This window comes from Anguilla rostrata, chromosome 2 (genome assembly GCF_018555375.3).
Source record: "Anguilla rostrata isolate EN2019 chromosome 2, ASM1855537v3, whole genome shotgun sequence".
NCBI classification, from domain to species: Eukaryota; Metazoa; Chordata; class Actinopteri; order Anguilliformes; family Anguillidae; genus Anguilla; species Anguilla rostrata.
The window spans coordinates 21,898,868-21,915,630 of record NC_057934.1 but is presented as its reverse complement, the minus strand read 5'-3'; the positions used below and the strand labels follow the sequence as shown (position 1 = coordinate 21,915,630).

The 16,763-nt window shown below is 38.6% G+C and overlaps 1 protein-coding gene across 4 annotated transcripts in view; it reads right to left on the bottom strand.

The window, feature by feature from the left end:
• Positions 1–16,763, bottom strand: part of entpd1 (ectonucleoside triphosphate diphosphohydrolase 1) — a 74,756-nt gene that overhangs the window by 25,556 nt on the left and 32,437 nt on the right. For all 4 annotated transcript variants that reach the window (XM_064321223.1, XM_064321222.1, XM_064321225.1 and 1 more), the window contains exons 4-9: positions 14,601–14,751; positions 14,338–14,497; positions 12,387–12,584; positions 8,555–8,818; positions 7,703–7,810; positions 6,864–7,001 (exon numbers count right to left, since the gene is read on the bottom strand). In XM_064321223.1, the coding sequence (XP_064177293.1) occupies positions 6,864–7,001; positions 7,703–7,810; positions 8,555–8,818; positions 12,387–12,584; positions 14,338–14,497; positions 14,601–14,751 (1,019 nt within the window). The remainder of the gene's footprint in view (positions 1–6,863; positions 7,002–7,702; positions 7,811–8,554; positions 8,819–12,386; positions 12,585–14,337; positions 14,498–14,600; positions 14,752–16,763) is intronic.

Sequence of the window (16,763 nt, the reverse complement as noted above, 5' to 3'; positions counted from 1 at the left end):
TGTAATTTAATATGATTTCTCAGTTAGGATCCTTTACTACAATGGTCCACAAAAAGATTGGTTGAAATATCTGCTTTCCTTGCGGAGTAAATCAGCATATACATATTTTTTCTGGTATAACAATTTCCAATTTCTTGCAGCTTGCCATGAACTGCTTAGCTTGCTGGTGCAATCCCCTAGTGGCCATGATGCCAGCATCCTGAGATTGCTCAACTCAGACATTCATTGCTCCTGCAACCAAACTATGAGTTGAAAACAGAAACTCTGTTCTAGTTTCATTAGTAGACGATACAGGACACCGAATACGGCCGAGTTTCACAGCGCCACCATTGTCGCGCAGGTCATTCATTTAACAAGCACCCCCTTTCACCACTAAAAATTTGTATTTTATCATAGCAACATAGCAATAAGATAAATCCAACAATAGTATAATACAGTATATGCCAAATACAGCAGTGAAATCTTTCTAAAATTATACCATGTCATTCTACTGCCAATATCTGGGACTAAATATGGAATAAATATACAACCTTACCATTGGTTTTATGCATAGAGATGTCCCTTTTGAGACTGAGTGCTCATATATGGTCTTGGATAATCTGTTTGTGAAATATATGTGCATTTGTGACACCTGTGTACCTTCCAAAATAGCTGTGCGTAATACCACACGGTATGGTGTTGTCGCCCTTTGTAGTACAATCTGGCTTGATCAACAATTAGTTTATTCAGTAGGTGACAGTATACGCTTTCTAACGATGTATAACATCTCTAATTCTACTTTTGGAATAACATTTTATAGCTCAGCATAACCGAAAGTTCTCATCTCTGTGTCACGCATCCACTCTGTAGTAGCAGTAAAAAAACACTGCACCTGGCATTATCAATGATTTTCGTAATTTCTTGGAAAATATTATTATTATTGAGGACTTCTGAGCATAGCTAAGCCATGTGTTTGCTAATTGACCAAGCTGACAGTTTTCTGGAGTAAGTCAGAAGAGGAGAAGGACAGCATTGATTCTCTGTCTCTATCTACTGAACACGGATAACATTTCATTATCGCTATGTAAGTATTACTGTTCAAAATATTTCAGTTATACACATTATTTTTTTAAATTGAGTGTCTTTAAATAGGCTAGTGGTATTTTATAATGTGAATATTTCACACTGTAACGAAAGCATTCATTGGTAGCTTAGTAGTCTTCGAGTTTCATGCACCGGATATGATAAGAAAGCTGGAACATCGGCAAAATGTGGTGGATGGATGAATGTTTTTTTAAGCCATCTGACAAAGAAGTATCAATACGACTCACTTCCTGTTTGGCGCCTTCACCTTCAAATTTGGATGTTTTCAGAGACCATTTCTACAGTACCAGTCAAAAGTTTGGACACACCTGCTTAAACCAGTTTTTCAGATTAAAAATGCTTTAAACTGTATAAACTTGTCTATAAACACTTAATATTTCATTATATGATATCTGTACTTTTTTTGTATGATTTAATTTTTGTTTCATTATAAACACACATGACACCTTATACATTTATCACACAAAAAACATCCTAACATAAATACAAAACATCCATATGCACCAAACATTACTAGACTTACATCAAATCATACGAATCCACATAATTGCTCAGTCCTACATATCTACTATATTTCCAAATCATGCCCCCTATTAATTTTAACAACTTAGCTATCCAGTACCTTTTCACACAGCCTCTTTTGCAAAAAAAATAAACAAACAAATAAAACCAAAACAAAAAAACAACAAACTATGAATGCCCCTTAACTACTGCCTTCATTATCCCATCTCATATAGCAAATTGTGCTATTCTGTTATTTTCTATGGCTAATATCTTTTCTATATTTAAATAATAAAGCATTTAAATTTTCCAATGTTGTAGTATTGGAGGTTTAATAGATTTCCAATGTCTAAGTAAAAGTTTTTTAAATACCATCAATGAAAAAAGGATTATCCAACCCCAAGGGTGTCTCACTGTAACATTTTATGTCACATCAAGAAACAAACAATGGATTAATTAAAATTGACTTTTACTTTAAGCACCTCTGACAACCATTCCGTTTTATGTCTAACCATATCTTCTGAACTTTAGAGCACTCCCAGACGGCATGTGCTAGTGAATCTTTAGTTCTACACTTGAAACAATTGTCTGATGTACTACTATAATATTTATGAATTGTATCTCTCGTGTAGTAAATTCTATACATTATTTTATATTGGATTAAGCGTAAATTTTCATTAACAGTAATATCATTGGCTATATTCCAGCACTCCCTCCATTTTGAGAAAATGTTTGTTCTTTCCAAATCCTGATTCCACGCATTTATCTTACCTTCTAAGAGTTTTTAAACTGCGTACGATTTCTGCAGGATTCTATAAATGTTGCCTATCATGTTATTATTCTTTTCGGTATCAAATAAAATTTCCTCAACTGTGCTCTGCTGTCCAAATAAATGTAGAGTCTGAAAGTTATCTGATTTAATGTAGACGAATTCTTAAGTTGCATGTATTTAAAAAAATCTGCGTTAGTCAAACTGAATTTACTTTGGAAATCTGTCCAAGACATAATTGTATTACCTTTTATTAAATCATTTAAAGTCTCTATTCCCCTTGTTCTCCAGGTAGGCCAATTTATTGTTAAATTCTGAATGGCTATCCAAGGATTGTTCCATAAGATAGTGTTTTTTGGAACTGATATTGATTCACCCAGTATCCTCTTAATTTTCTTCAATGATGTTACTGTATTTTTTACAGTAAAATTTGTAATATTCTTAATATTATCCTTTGAAATAAATATGTAAAGAGGTTATGGGGATGTACTTGAGCATCTTCAATATGAATCCATTGTTCTTCAAACCTTTTTGGTGGGGTAATTGGTATTATTGAATATAAAAAGAGAAACTTTGGAAGCCATGTCATTCTAAAAAGATTAATTCTGCCTATGAGATTTCTGGGAAGATTATTCCATTTAGTTAAGGCGTCTTTCATATTATTAAGTAATGGGATAAAATTATCTTCATATATCAGTTGTTTATTGTCACTAATTAGGCATCCTAAATATTTAATATTTTTAGTCCACTTAAATGGTAGTTGCGCATCATGGTTTATTCTTTTACGTTACCCTATTGCCATTATTTCCGTTTTTTCCATATTAATTTTATAGCCTGAAATACAAGAATATTCAGAAAAGATTTTTAATAAAGGGGGTATGGAGCTTTCTATATTTGTTAAATATATCAAAATGTCATCCGCAAATAAATTAAGTTTGTAATTATGTTTGCCAATACTAATTCCCGTGACATTTGGATCTTGTCTAATTCTTTTCCCGAGTGGTTCTATTGCTAACGCAAGAAGAAGCGGGGAGAGTGGCCAACCTTGTCTAGTGCCCCTCTCTAAAGCAAATTCAGCACATAATATATTATTAGTATACATTTTTGCTTTAGGCTGTTTGTATAATAATTTTATGAAGTTAATAGTCTCCTCTGGAAAACAAAAGGCTTCTAGTATTATGAACAAATAGGGCCATTCAAGCTGAACAAAAGCTTTTTCTGCATCCACTGCCATTACAGATAAATCTATGTCATGTTTTATTGCATACTACGTAATACTAAGGCGTGTCCTTGTAATTATTGTAAATGTCTTTTTTTAATAAACCCTGTTTGATTAATGTGTATCAAGTCTGGCATAATTTTTGCTATTCTATTGCTTGTAATTTTTGTCAATATTTTATTGTCATAATTTATTAAACTTATAGGTCTATAATCTGTAGGGGACTCTCTGGATTTCCCTGGTTTTAATATAACTGAAATTATTGTTTGATACATGGATTTAGGTAAAACTGAATTAAGTGACATATATCTTGTCATTTCGGTAAATAAAGGAGCTACTTTGTCCCAAAAAGTTAAATAAAACTCTATAGGAAATCCATCCATACCTGGGGCTTTTTTAAATGCAAATGTTTTAATGGTTTGTAATATTTCATCATCAGTAATTATCTTCTTTAATGATTCTTTTTTATCTGCTGGTATTTGTTTTGGTTTTACCGAGTCCCAAAAGGATATAGAGACCGATTCTTTTATTTCTGATTTATACAGGTTTTCATAAAAGGTTTTAAATATATTATTAATAGAGTTATTATTCCTGATTAAAGCATTTGTTTCCTTATCTTTTAAAATTATAGAAGGTATAGCTTGTGTTCATTTTGTAAGACTTGCAAGGTGCTTACCTGGCTTGTCTGCCATTAAATAATGTGCCTTATTGAAATTTAACCTGTAGTTATTAGCGCTCTTCAAAAGTAACAAATCGTATTCCTGTTTAATTTCAGCCAGCTTGTTCTCTTCTAAATCTTGCCAAGATTTTTTATTGGATTGTTCTAAGGTTGCGATAGCTTGTTCTTTGTCTTTGATTTTTAAATCCAATTCATTTTTCTTTTTTGCCGAGTATGAGATAATCATTCCCCAAATGTATGTCTTCAAGGCATCCCAAATTATATCAGTCGGTTTTTCTATATCTTCCACCTCGATGTTTGTACTTATGAAATAATCTATTTTGTCCTTTACATAATGAATAAATTCTGGATCTTGAAGATGTGCTCTATTAATTCTCCACATTCTATAGCACCATTTAGTTTCTGTTGGTATCATTAAGCAAGATACTGGGCAGTGATCCGAGATTACAATATCATGGATTTTTGATCTCAATAAATTATTAAGTGCATTCTTTGAAATAAAAATATAATCAATTCTTGAAATGATATCTGTGCTTATATAATCAGATAATCATAAGTTAATTGCATTCAAAAGTTTAATTTTTAAATGTTAAATGAAAACGGAAATCTTGTAAGCTCATTTGGGGGAGGGGGGTGCATTGTTTTGATATTTAAATATCTTGGTATGTACTGGTGTTCATGATGACGTCTATCTTAATAAGTGCTCCAGGACCTGTAGAATTTTTCATATTAAAAAAAAATAGAGACCACCCGCCATATTTCAAAATGCATGGGATTTATTCCTACATCACTTTCACTCTACTACCCTCCATTGGAAATATATGGTACTGCAGGTGGTGAAGATGATGTAGGAATATACTCCATGCATTTTGAAATATGGCGAGTGGTCATTATTTCTACAGGTCCTGGAGCACCTGCTAAGATAGATGTAATCATGAACATCAATACGTACCAAGATATAACAAAACAATACCCCCCCCCCGATGAGCTTACAAGATTTCCATTTTCATTTAAAAATCAAACTTGTGAATGCAATCCACTTAAGATTATCTGCTCATATAAGTACATATATCATATAATGAAATATTAAGTGTTTATAAACAAGTTTATACAGTTTAAAGCATTTTTAATCATGAAAAAAATGGTTTAAGCAGGTGTGTCCAAACTTTTGACTGGTACTGCAGTCAAAAGTACTCTCATGCCAAATTTGGTGGTGATCTGTCAAACTCTCTAGCAGGAGATATTTATTCAGATGTTATTCAAAAATTCAAAATGGTAGAAAATCCAAAATGGTGCATATTATGATTCCAAAGAATTTAAGGAGAGACATTGTGAGGTAGGATTCAAGTCTATATTTTAAAAGGGGCAGGAGTTATGATTGGTTGACTATGCAAAATTTAAATAAGTTATAGCACCACTAAGAGGCCAATCAGTGCCAAAAAGTGGGCATATGGACATACCCTCTAGAAAGGCCAAGTTTTATAGGTCTTACTCATGCGGTAAGGCCAAAACCCAGGAACAGAGGGAAGTGGCTAATAGAATTATCGAAATAGCAGCAATACAAGATGAGATAAAGTACAATATTCATTTTGTAACAGTTATTCATAGCCATGAACACATTAAGTCCAATTCACACTCTAAACATTACTCTCTGACCTAACCTATGCTAATTCAAACTAGGAGGCATGACAAGCTACAACATATAACAAAACAATGATAAAATGATAAAAAAGTACAACATAAGTGCCATTAGGCTACTGCAACCACAATGTTTGAATCTTTTTATAACTTTCAGTCATAGTACTCTCAAGATGATACTGCTAGATCTACATCTCCCATAAAGTAGATAATTATCTGTCGTAGAGAAAAGTTTCGAGTGCTGCAGATTTAACATTATTAATGATGAAACTCAATGGAACCACAAAATTTGTTGCAAGGGTGCAAAAGGAATATTTTTCATTTTCGCACAGTACATTTTTAATAGCAAATGACACAATATTGACACACTTTACAGCCTGGCTGAGTCTCTGATGGTTGTGAATTTGGTGGTTGTGGCACTTGTGAATTCAGGGGAGGCACAATATCAATACTTGGGGTTAACCATGATAGTAGATCATAGGTATAGAGTAGAGTTAAGATGATACAGTAGAGTACATGATGAGTGCGGCTAGCGGTCACAATAGAAAACTCCTGTGCACCTCGCTTGGTTAGTAAAGCTGGAACAACCAATGAGTGCAGCACTGAAGACTCCTCTTTTTTCCACTGGGTTCAAAGTGCAGGAGTCATGCCCCCTGGCCACTGTTTCTCCCCCTTTCTTAGAAGTTGTGCATGTTTCTCGCTATTTCCTTCCCCTGCTTCAGTCTTAACCTCTTTCCTTCCCCTGCTTCAGGCTTAACCTCTTTCCTTCCCCTGCTTCAGGCTTAACCTCTTCCCTTCCCCTGCTTCAGGCTTAACCGCTTTCTTGACCAAGCTGAAGCCAGTGACTGTGGCAGATGCAAATGCTGTGGCTAAATTTCCTTTATTCGAGGAGGCCTGTCATTTGTACCACGCAACTGGCTTGTGATTATTTCTCGACAGTCCAGAAGCGATCAGAAGCCGTAGGGGAATCTGACCTTTTTGATGAATTTTATGTCACTCCATTTGCCTGAGGTAAAGTTGTATCCATCCTCCAGCAGCGTCAGAATGTACGTTCCAGAGAAGCAGTATTCTGCCAGGTATTTTTCTTTAATGCTGGGGTAACTCAACTTTACCTGGGTGAAAAACAAACAGTGCCTCTTATAAAGAGAAATCAGAAAGGCATTAAAGAAACTACACAATCTTCTAGCACCCTTCAGAACAGCTTACATTTCATTTACACAGTTGGATATTTACTGAACCAGACCTGGGTCAAGATCAGTAAAGTGTAGAAAAGTATTTGAATCCAAAACAAATATGTATTTTATACCAGGTCTGTACTGAACCAATTCAGGCTCAGTAGTTCCAGGGTCATCAGTAGCTACATGTGTAGGAGTTGAACCTGGAACTGAGTGCATTTCTGAGGTCTAGACTGGATGCTAGTTGAATGTCTAAATATGGTAACCAGGAGGGTGTTGTTCATTCTCAAACTAGCCTGACTGAATGTTATGGGCCAAGTCTTACAAAACATCTTACAGAATAACACATTTCTCAGTGTTAATAATGCATCTCATATTTTTTCACCTCTGGACCCCATGTGATGATAATATATTTTTTCCCCTCATTGGGCTCCTTTGAGCTGGATGTAGTGGTACAGTCTGGTCTGGTGTGATGTGGGATGGTGCGGTCTGGTCTGGTCTGGTCTGGTGCAGACTGGTGTGGTCCAGTGTGGTGAGGTCCGGTGTGTTGTGTGGTGCAGTGCTATGTTGCACAGCTTGGAACAGTGAGGTTTTGTTTTGTGTTAGGACAGAACATGGGCTCGGAGGGTGAGAGTTACCTCAGCCCAATGCCGGGAGCAGTACTGCACCATCCTCTCCTTACTGGCTTCGAGTGTTGCTGATGTCAAGTTTAAAAAGTTCATCACAAAGTAGAAGGCAGAGAAGGCCTGTGGAACATGCATGAACACAAAAAGAACAAAAAAACCTTTCATAGAGCTTCTATGTAAAAATACATTAATGTCATTAAAAAGGGGCCTCATGTTTAAAATTTTTGTGTGCACAGAACTGACTGCAAAAACTGCCTATGTTGAAAACCAATGCCATTGTTGAGATTTTTAAACCATGACCATAACATGTGTGCAAGTCTAAGCAATCTCCAAACTACCCGATTCATTGACAGGCAAAGAACAAACATTTCCTCAGACTTTCAGGAGGTGTGATATTGGAAGAGCATTAAAACGAGAGAGTAAATGAATGGGAAAGTAAATAAATCAGTTTGGTTGTTATTAAGGAGACAGAAATAAGCTAATCATTCATTCAATATTCAACAACACTGTCTTGATGACATTAGTAATTGTTCTAATAACATTCTTAATTAAAATAGTAATCAAAAGCCATATAGGTTACTGTTTAATCAAAAAAATTGAGCTGATGTATTCGCCAACCGTTTCCCATTCAAACTGGATTCTCATTTTCCATATTTTATAACACTGCACTATAAGAGTCCTGCTGGTGTGCATAAGTACCCTAATAGGTTGAGGTCAATTCAAATATCCATAGTAAGTCTGCCCTGATATCCCCACAGTATAAATCAAAATATAATAATACTTGCTGCGAGAGACAAGCAGAACCTATCCCCTTCCGTCTTAATTACCCCTCTATCTCCTTCCCCTAAAGCTCCTCCCACTCACCCCAAACGTCCCCTCCACTGGGGGCTGGAAGACCCCGTTGAAGGAACAGCGCCCCCACTGGCAGTGGCTGGAGTTGAAGAGCCGCCGCACGGCACTCCGGCAGAGCGCGGCGTTTCCCGTCCCCAGGTGGGTGAAGTTTCCATGGGGGGGTGAGGCCGGCGGGCCCTGGGCGGAGACGCAGGGGCTGCCGGTCACGCTCTCCCAGGTCTTGGTCTGGCTGTACCCTTCGTGGAAGCAGGGGTCACGAAGCAGGGTGTCACCTGGCTTGGAGAAAATAAAGAGACAAACAGCACAAAGCGGGGGTTAAAGTGAAGGAAAGGGAGAGAAGCAGCTCCTCCTCTCAACGTCATGCACCAGTGAGATAAATAAATTCCAGTGAGAAGATAAGAGATTCTGCTGATAAGCTAGATGGCCAGCTCCATACAGTGGCTTCAGAAAGTATTCAGACCCCTTCACTTTTTGCGCACTTTATTGTGTTGTAGATTTAATTTTAAATGGATAAAATTGCAATTTTTGCCAATAAATCTACACTCAATAACCCATAATGACAAAGTGAAAACATATTTTTAGAAATTTTTGCAAATTTATTAAAAATCTAAAACAAATCTCTCATTTACATAAGTATTCAGACCCTTTGCTGTGGCACTCCAAATTGTTGTCAGGTGCATCCTGTTTGCTTTAATTATCCTTGAGATGTGTCTACAACTTGATTGGAGTCCACCTGTGGCAAATTTAATTGACTGGACATAGTTTAGAAAGGCACACACCTGTGTATATAAGGTCCCACAATTCACACTGCATGTCAGGACAAAAACCAAGCCATGAAGTCCAAGGAACTCTCTGTAGACCTCTGCGATAAAATTGTGGTGAGGCATAGAGCAGGGCAAGGGTATAAAACAATTTCTAAAGCTTTGAGTGTTCCCAGGAGCACAGTGGCCTCAATAATTGTGAAATGGAAGAAGTTTGGAACCACCAGGACCCTTCCTAGAGTTGGCCGTCCAGCCAAACTGAGTAACCGGGCAAAAAGGGCCTTGGTCAGGGAGGTGACCAAGAACCCAACGGTCACTAACAGAGCTTTGGAAGTCCTCTGCAGAGATGGGAGAACCTGCCGGAAGGACGACCATCTCAACAGCACTCCATCAATCAGGCCTTTATGGTAGAGTGGCTAGACGGAAGCCACTCTTGAGGAAAAGGCATATGACAGCCTGCTTGGAGTTTGCTAAGCAGGCATTTAAAGGACTCTGAGAGCATGAGGAAAAAGATTCTCTGGTCTGATGAGACAAAAATTGAACTCTTTGGGCAGAACTCCAAGCACGGTGAAGCATGGTGGTGGCAGCATCATGCTATGGGGGTGGTTCTCAGCAGCAGGGACAGGGAGACTGGTCAGAATTGAAGGAAGGATGAATGCAGCCAAATACAGAGAGGTCCTTGAAGAAAACCTGCCCCAGAGTGCACGCGACCTCAGACGGGGGCGACGGTTCACCTTCCAGCACGACAATGACCCGAAGCATACAGCCAAGACAACGCTGGAGTGGCTTCGAGACAAGTCTCTGACTGTCCTTGAGTGGCCCAGCCAAAGCCCACACTTAAACTTATAGAACATGTATGGAGAGACCTGAAGATGGCAGTTCACAGACGCTTCCCATCCAATCTGACGGAGCTTGAGAGGATCTGCCAGGAAGAATGGGATAAACTGCCCAAATCCAGGTGTGCAAAGCATGTAGAGACTTACCCAAGAAGACTAGATTGCTGCCAAAGGGGCTTCTACAAAGTACTGAATTAAGGGTCTGAATACTTATATAAATGAGAGATTTCAGTTTTTGATTTTTAATAAATCTGCAAAAAATTCTAAAAACATGCTTTCACTTTGTCATTATGGGTTATTTAGTGTAGATTTCTGGGCAAAAATTGCAATTTTATCCATTTAAAATTAAATCTACAACACAATAAAGTGCGCAAAAAGTGAAGGGGTCTGAATACTTTCTGAAGTCACTGTAATCTTAACATTAAACATCTACTGTTAAAGCCAAGACATTCCAACTTCATCCATTTAAGGAATATCTACGAAAAGGTGTGACATGGAAAATACAAATGTTCTGTTCTTTCAGTGAAAACTCAAACTATAATAGGATGGAACGCTGCTGTTAACAACTGGAAACTCCTCAAGAGAGGCAGAGGGGATGGAAGGAAATCCAATGCTAGCCATCTGGTCCTTCTATCGCATCTGGTAAAATCCTCAGGTCTAAAACTTTTCAACATTCTGGGCTAGAATGACTATGGGCGGGAGAAGCTCTGAACAGAAACTCCACCTCAGCACAACTCACTACTGCCATCTAGTGCACACCTGGCAAAACAACACTGCCACATTACTTAGACCAGTTGTTCCTTAAACTCACTCCAGGGATACCACTGTGTAGGCCTGTTTTCATTCCAACCGCAACTGCAATCCCAGAAATTAAAAAAGCTGTTTATTTTCCTTTTATTACACTTTTTCATATTTAGAGGGATTCTTTACCCTCTTAAGCCAAATTATGTAAGAAATACCATGAAGACATAGTTCCATATTCACATTTTGCTATATTGAAACAATTACATAAAAAGATGTTGAAAACGTTAGTGGATGAGTCGACACGTGGCCACTAAAACCACAGTGCGAATTACGGGGGGATTGGGGGTGGGGAATTTGTCCCCCCTAATTGAGACTTGAACCCCCCTGAAGGCAGTAAAAAAAGGTTATGGGGGTTCTAAAATCTTTACATGAACTAAGTAATTCTAATACTAAATATTCAGATGCATTTCCTCAGCCCTGCCTGTAGTAAAATTGTACTACAAATTTCAATCATCCCTGCAGTGGCTATACATTTTTTAACTAGAGGTATTAAGTAATCCCTTGAACAAGCTTGATTCACTTATTACCAAGTGAGGCTCCTAATATTGCCAAGAAGCAACAGGGTTTTTTCTCCAAAATTGATGCAATTTTATTTATCGCCTTAGGGCAATTAGTTCATTTGGAGCCACAGTGCATCACACATAGACCACTGACACAAACATGGTTGTATTTATCTACACGCAGTGTAAATGTATCTATTAAGTGCAGGTGTAGTACTTCCTATTTATCATACATAATATATGTATATATAAACATGTGCAAATACTAATAAGAAAGACTTTATTTATGTTTTGGATCAATGCTCCAGTGTCACTTTTTAAGGACCTGACGAAGTGGATCTTCCGGGATACAAATATATAAATATGCCCATTGGTTTGCGGTCGGAAAGGATTCACACTGCTCCTTTAGGTGGATTTTGTCCTCCGGTGCAGGAACTATGCAAGTGAGCTGGTGGCTGTACAGAGGAAAGGGGCAGTGGCTGGCCGCATTCATTTCAAAGGACATGCACAAGTGGCCTACAGTTAAAATTGGGAAATTCAGATCATGGGAGAAAAGAACCTGGAGATCAAAAATGGGAATGGGGAAAAAAGAAAAGCTTTGTGCTTCCTGAATAAAGCTGTGATTGGCCAACCGTGAGTTCAATAAAGATCCTTCAATCACGGTACAGTGCGTGAAATACGTCAAATGCATACTGACGGAGAAAGTGATGCGCATTTTCTATAAAGAAGGGCAGGTGTGTTCTTGCACTGGCTTTAGTGCACAATGAAAAGGAAACACTTCTTTCCAAACCAGAAAATGATTTAAATAATAAATTACAGTTCTTCCATCTGAACACCAGAGGGCAGCAGAAGCCCTACACTGCCAGTGTGTGTGAGTCCGTGCTTCTCTCTGCCCTGATGTGGATATGAATGTCCAGGGCGGTTGTGTGATGGCAGGTGTTACCTTTAACTGCTGGGCCAGGGCCTGTTTGAGAGCCTGGTCCTTGCCGTAGCACAGGAAGCTGTGGGTGTAGACGTCGTAGTCCTTCCCGTACAGACGGAAATGGATGGAGTTCTCGGGCGACTCCATCTTCTGCCGGGAGACAAAGGTGATCTGGGTGGAGGCCCCCCCCAAGTCCAAGGCTCCAATGGTGGGTAACGCCTGTGGGTAGAAAGATGGATGACAGAGGAGGACACAGAGTTGTGTATGTGTGTACACTGGAAAGTGGAAGACGGCTTAATGCCTTGAAGGTGCAGTGTGTAGAATTTAGTGGCATCTAGCGGAACAGACTTGGCAGAAATGGAATATAATATTCATAAGTATGTTTTAATTAGTATAAAATCCCATGAAAATGAGAATTGTTGTGTTTTCGTTACCTTAGAATGATCCCTTTATATCTACATAGGGAGCGGGTCCTCTTCCACGGAGGCCGCCATGTTGCACTGCCATGTTTCTACAGTAGCCCAGAACAGACAAACCGCTCTAGAGAGGGCCTTTCGCGTTTTTTTTTCTTCACGTTTTTAATTTTGGTGGGTGACGCGAATGCACCAGTTGGAAGACGAAGAAGAAGAAAGAAGAGACTGAATGGTCATATATTGCCTTGGACAATCTTGTACTATAATACCACACGTGTTGTTTACGGCATTGTCGCCTTTTTAGTACAGTCTGGCCAGTCTGGCTTGGTTGACAATCCATTTATTCAGTAGGTAAGGGTATAAGCTTTCTAACAATGTATAACATGTCTAATTTTGCTTTTGGAATAGTGTTTAATTGGTCAGCGCAATCAAAAGTTTTGTTATCATCACATTCACTTTGTGGTACCAGTAAAAGATTCTGCACCTAACAAAACGCTGTCAACAATTTTTCGTAATTTCTTGGAAAATATTATTATTATTGAGGACTTCTGGGCATAGCTAAGCCATATTTTTGCTGATAGACCTAGCTGACATGGTTTTCTGGTGCAAGACAGAAGTGGATAGAGCTATATCATTGATTTATTGTCTCTGTATCTATCTATTGAAAACAGATAAGATTTCATCATTGCTAAGTATTACTGCTCAAAATATTTTAGTTATGTACGTTATTTTTGAAATTGAGTGTCTTTAAATAGGTTAGTGGTATTTTATGATGAGGGTATTTCACACTGTAATGTAAGCGTTAGTAGTGTAATAGTTTGTCTTTCTATGATTTACCATGCAAAGCATCTAACGTTAGCAATAAAATGCTACCACAATGCGGAACAATTAACAATCATAATCGCTATCTTACTTGTAATCTATGACCTATAGTTTTACAGACTAAATAACTAAATACAATTTATAAATCTATCAAGGAACCGCATCACTTGACACTTGGCTACTCGATGCTGTCGTAGACGATGACATAATTTTTGGAACTTACAGGCCACCGTAGCTTCTCCTACGTCATTGGAAAGGAAGGGGAGAGGGGAGGTTGGGGGGTATTCATTTGGTTGCATTCTGCAACCTTACCGCTAGATGCCACTAAATCCTACACACTGTAAGGGAGAACACACATAACGATGCAGTCTCATAGCTGTAAAAGAGACCGGGGCAGGGGGGAGCATATGTTGAAGGCTAGTCATTCAGTGTATGTGTGTGTGTGGTGAGCATAGGATAAACACTTAACTCATAACATCTTATGGGTTTACTGAAGTATAAGTGTTTTTAAGATAATCACCATGCGGAAGCTGTCACAGAGACCCAGCCATAGGTGACCGAGTCAGTGTGTGTGATTATGTGTGATATAAAAGTGTGGAAGTTGTCCGTCAACTAGTGGACAGTGATCCAGCTATAGGCAGTTGAGTGAACAAGTGTTTGTAACTGTGTGTGTGTGTGAGGATGTGGTCACTCAGCTAGTTGCGTGCATGTGGGCCTGTGTGGTGTTTGGTAATCACCTTGTGGAAGTTATCACTCAGGTAGTTGACGGTGATCCAGCCATAGGCGCCCTCCTCCTGGCCACTGATGATTCGAGCCCCCTGGTACAGGAAGGGATATACCTGCAGGAAGCCCTCCACCGAAGACAGGACCTGGTCAGACAAGGTCTCGTTCATTTTCCTTTGTGCAGGAAAAAACAGGATGGTGATGAATCTCGCCGTCTGCGGATCTGTCGCTTCGCACCAAACACACACGCACGGGTAGAGGGGGGGTGGTGCGTTACCTCAGTAACCTCATCCCTGCAGTGGCCCCCAGGTATACGGGGGTCTCCCGATGCCTCCAGGTGGGAATCTTCTCCTTGGCCTCCTCCATGCAGTCCCTCAGGGACAGCCCGGCCTTCTCCACACTGGTGTAGTAGCTGGAGATCCCCTTTCCTGCAGGGCGGGGGGCGAACACAGATGCGGGACAGACATGACTTCTAGTGGATTGGCACAGCCAACATGCCTATGGCCAATCCACGCATCGTCAGATAAGCCAAACTCCATTTCCCAAGGGTTGCTTGCTCTGACCGGTTCACTCAAACCAGTTTTACTGGCTACTAAGTATATGTGCCGCTGTTCTCTTTTGCATTTCATGGGAAATGTTCATTTCTCAGTCTCAGCTTTGATTAGCAAAAACTCCACCTGATTTTCTGGGTTCCAGCATCTTAGCAGGACAAAAACAATGGGGAAAAAAATCAATTTGTTACATTTCAAGTTGTTGTATTACTAGAATGGAGACAAACATCAAAGATGTTAATATATGTTGGTATAATATCATGGTAAAATATAAATCACTATTGACAATTATTAATCGATAAACTCCCCATCAATAAACAAAGTCTTAATGTTACATGAAAATATATATTCTTGCACATATATACAGCATGTCCTTTATACAGTGGGCTCAATCACATTTGAGACAAATAAATATTATTTTTTCTTGATTTGGTTGTGTACTCTACAGTTCTATATTTGTAATCAAACAATTCATATGTGGTTAAAGTGCAGATTCTTAGCTGTTATTAAAGGGTATATACATTCAAGTATTTATACATTTTGGTTTCACCATGTATAAATTACAGCACTTTTTATACATAGGCCCCTGCTCATTTTAGGGCAACATGATATTTGGGACAAATGGCATAGGATAGGAAAGACTAAAGATGCTTAATCTCTTCAAGCTTAGTAAAAGGAGACTTAGGGGTGATTTGATTCATAAAGAGAATTAACAAAGTGAACTACAAGAGATACATTCGAGGTGAGTTCTGTTAGTAAAACGAGGGGACATAAATGGAATTTGCAAAGGGTAAATTCCGCACAGACGACACTAAGCATTTTGTCATGCAGAGAGTAGTCAATGTGCGGAATAGCCTGGTCATGTAGTAGAGGCAGAAACTCTGGGGGGTTTTAAGTCCAGGCTTGATCCAGTGATAGACACCATCCGGTCTGTAGGTAATCAAAGCACTAGGTATAATTAGTTAGGGAAATGGCAAGCATTGTTGGGCTGAATAGCCTGTTCTCGTCATGTAATGTTATAACATTAACACGTCCAAAGCATTATGGTGCCCTGAAATTGGGGGGCTATGCATAAAAAGTGCTGTAATTTCTACATGATGAAACCAAAATGTATAAACATACCCATAGCCCCTTCTGTAGCACCTGCATTTTTAACACAAGCCTGAAACTGACATCAAAAATAAAATGGTCAAAATTCTTGAAGCTTTTTGACTACATGCATAATCCCAGATTACTCAAAATATTACTGAAACAAAGTAACAGTTCAAACACAGTGGAAGTTTTTTTTCAGATAGTTTTTTGAGTGGATACAGAGGTTTATGCCTGGTCAGCTTAAAAACACAAAGGCGCCACAGCCAAATTTGATGACAATAACACCAAAAATTAGTATTCTCCATTGTTTTTTCTGAGCTATGTCTAGGCAGGTTACGGTTACCAAAAAGGCCATTTGGAGACTTCAAAAGGACACCTGTTAACCAAATGATATGAGTCTTTAGTGGGGTACAATATTATATATATTATATCCTACATGCTCGTGGAAGAAGTGCGCTGAAATGAACTCTTTCCCCCTGCCTGTCACACTCCACCCCCCTCTCCTTGTCCTCCCCTTGCCACCTCTGGATTGTAGAAAATAATTACATTAGCCATCTAGTTTACAAACCCATTCATTGATTTCAGTTTTAGAAAAATACCCCTCCCCCATTAACATGTCAAGCACGTTCCACAATTTCACATGCCATATTTATTATTGAAAAATCAGACTTATAAGCATACTGAATAAAAAAAATATTTATATTTTGAGAATGTATTTACATGCTCACTGATATAAAATGGGATCAAGTTATTCACTAAACATGCCCTCTGCTGAGTCAACAATCCTAATAACCTAC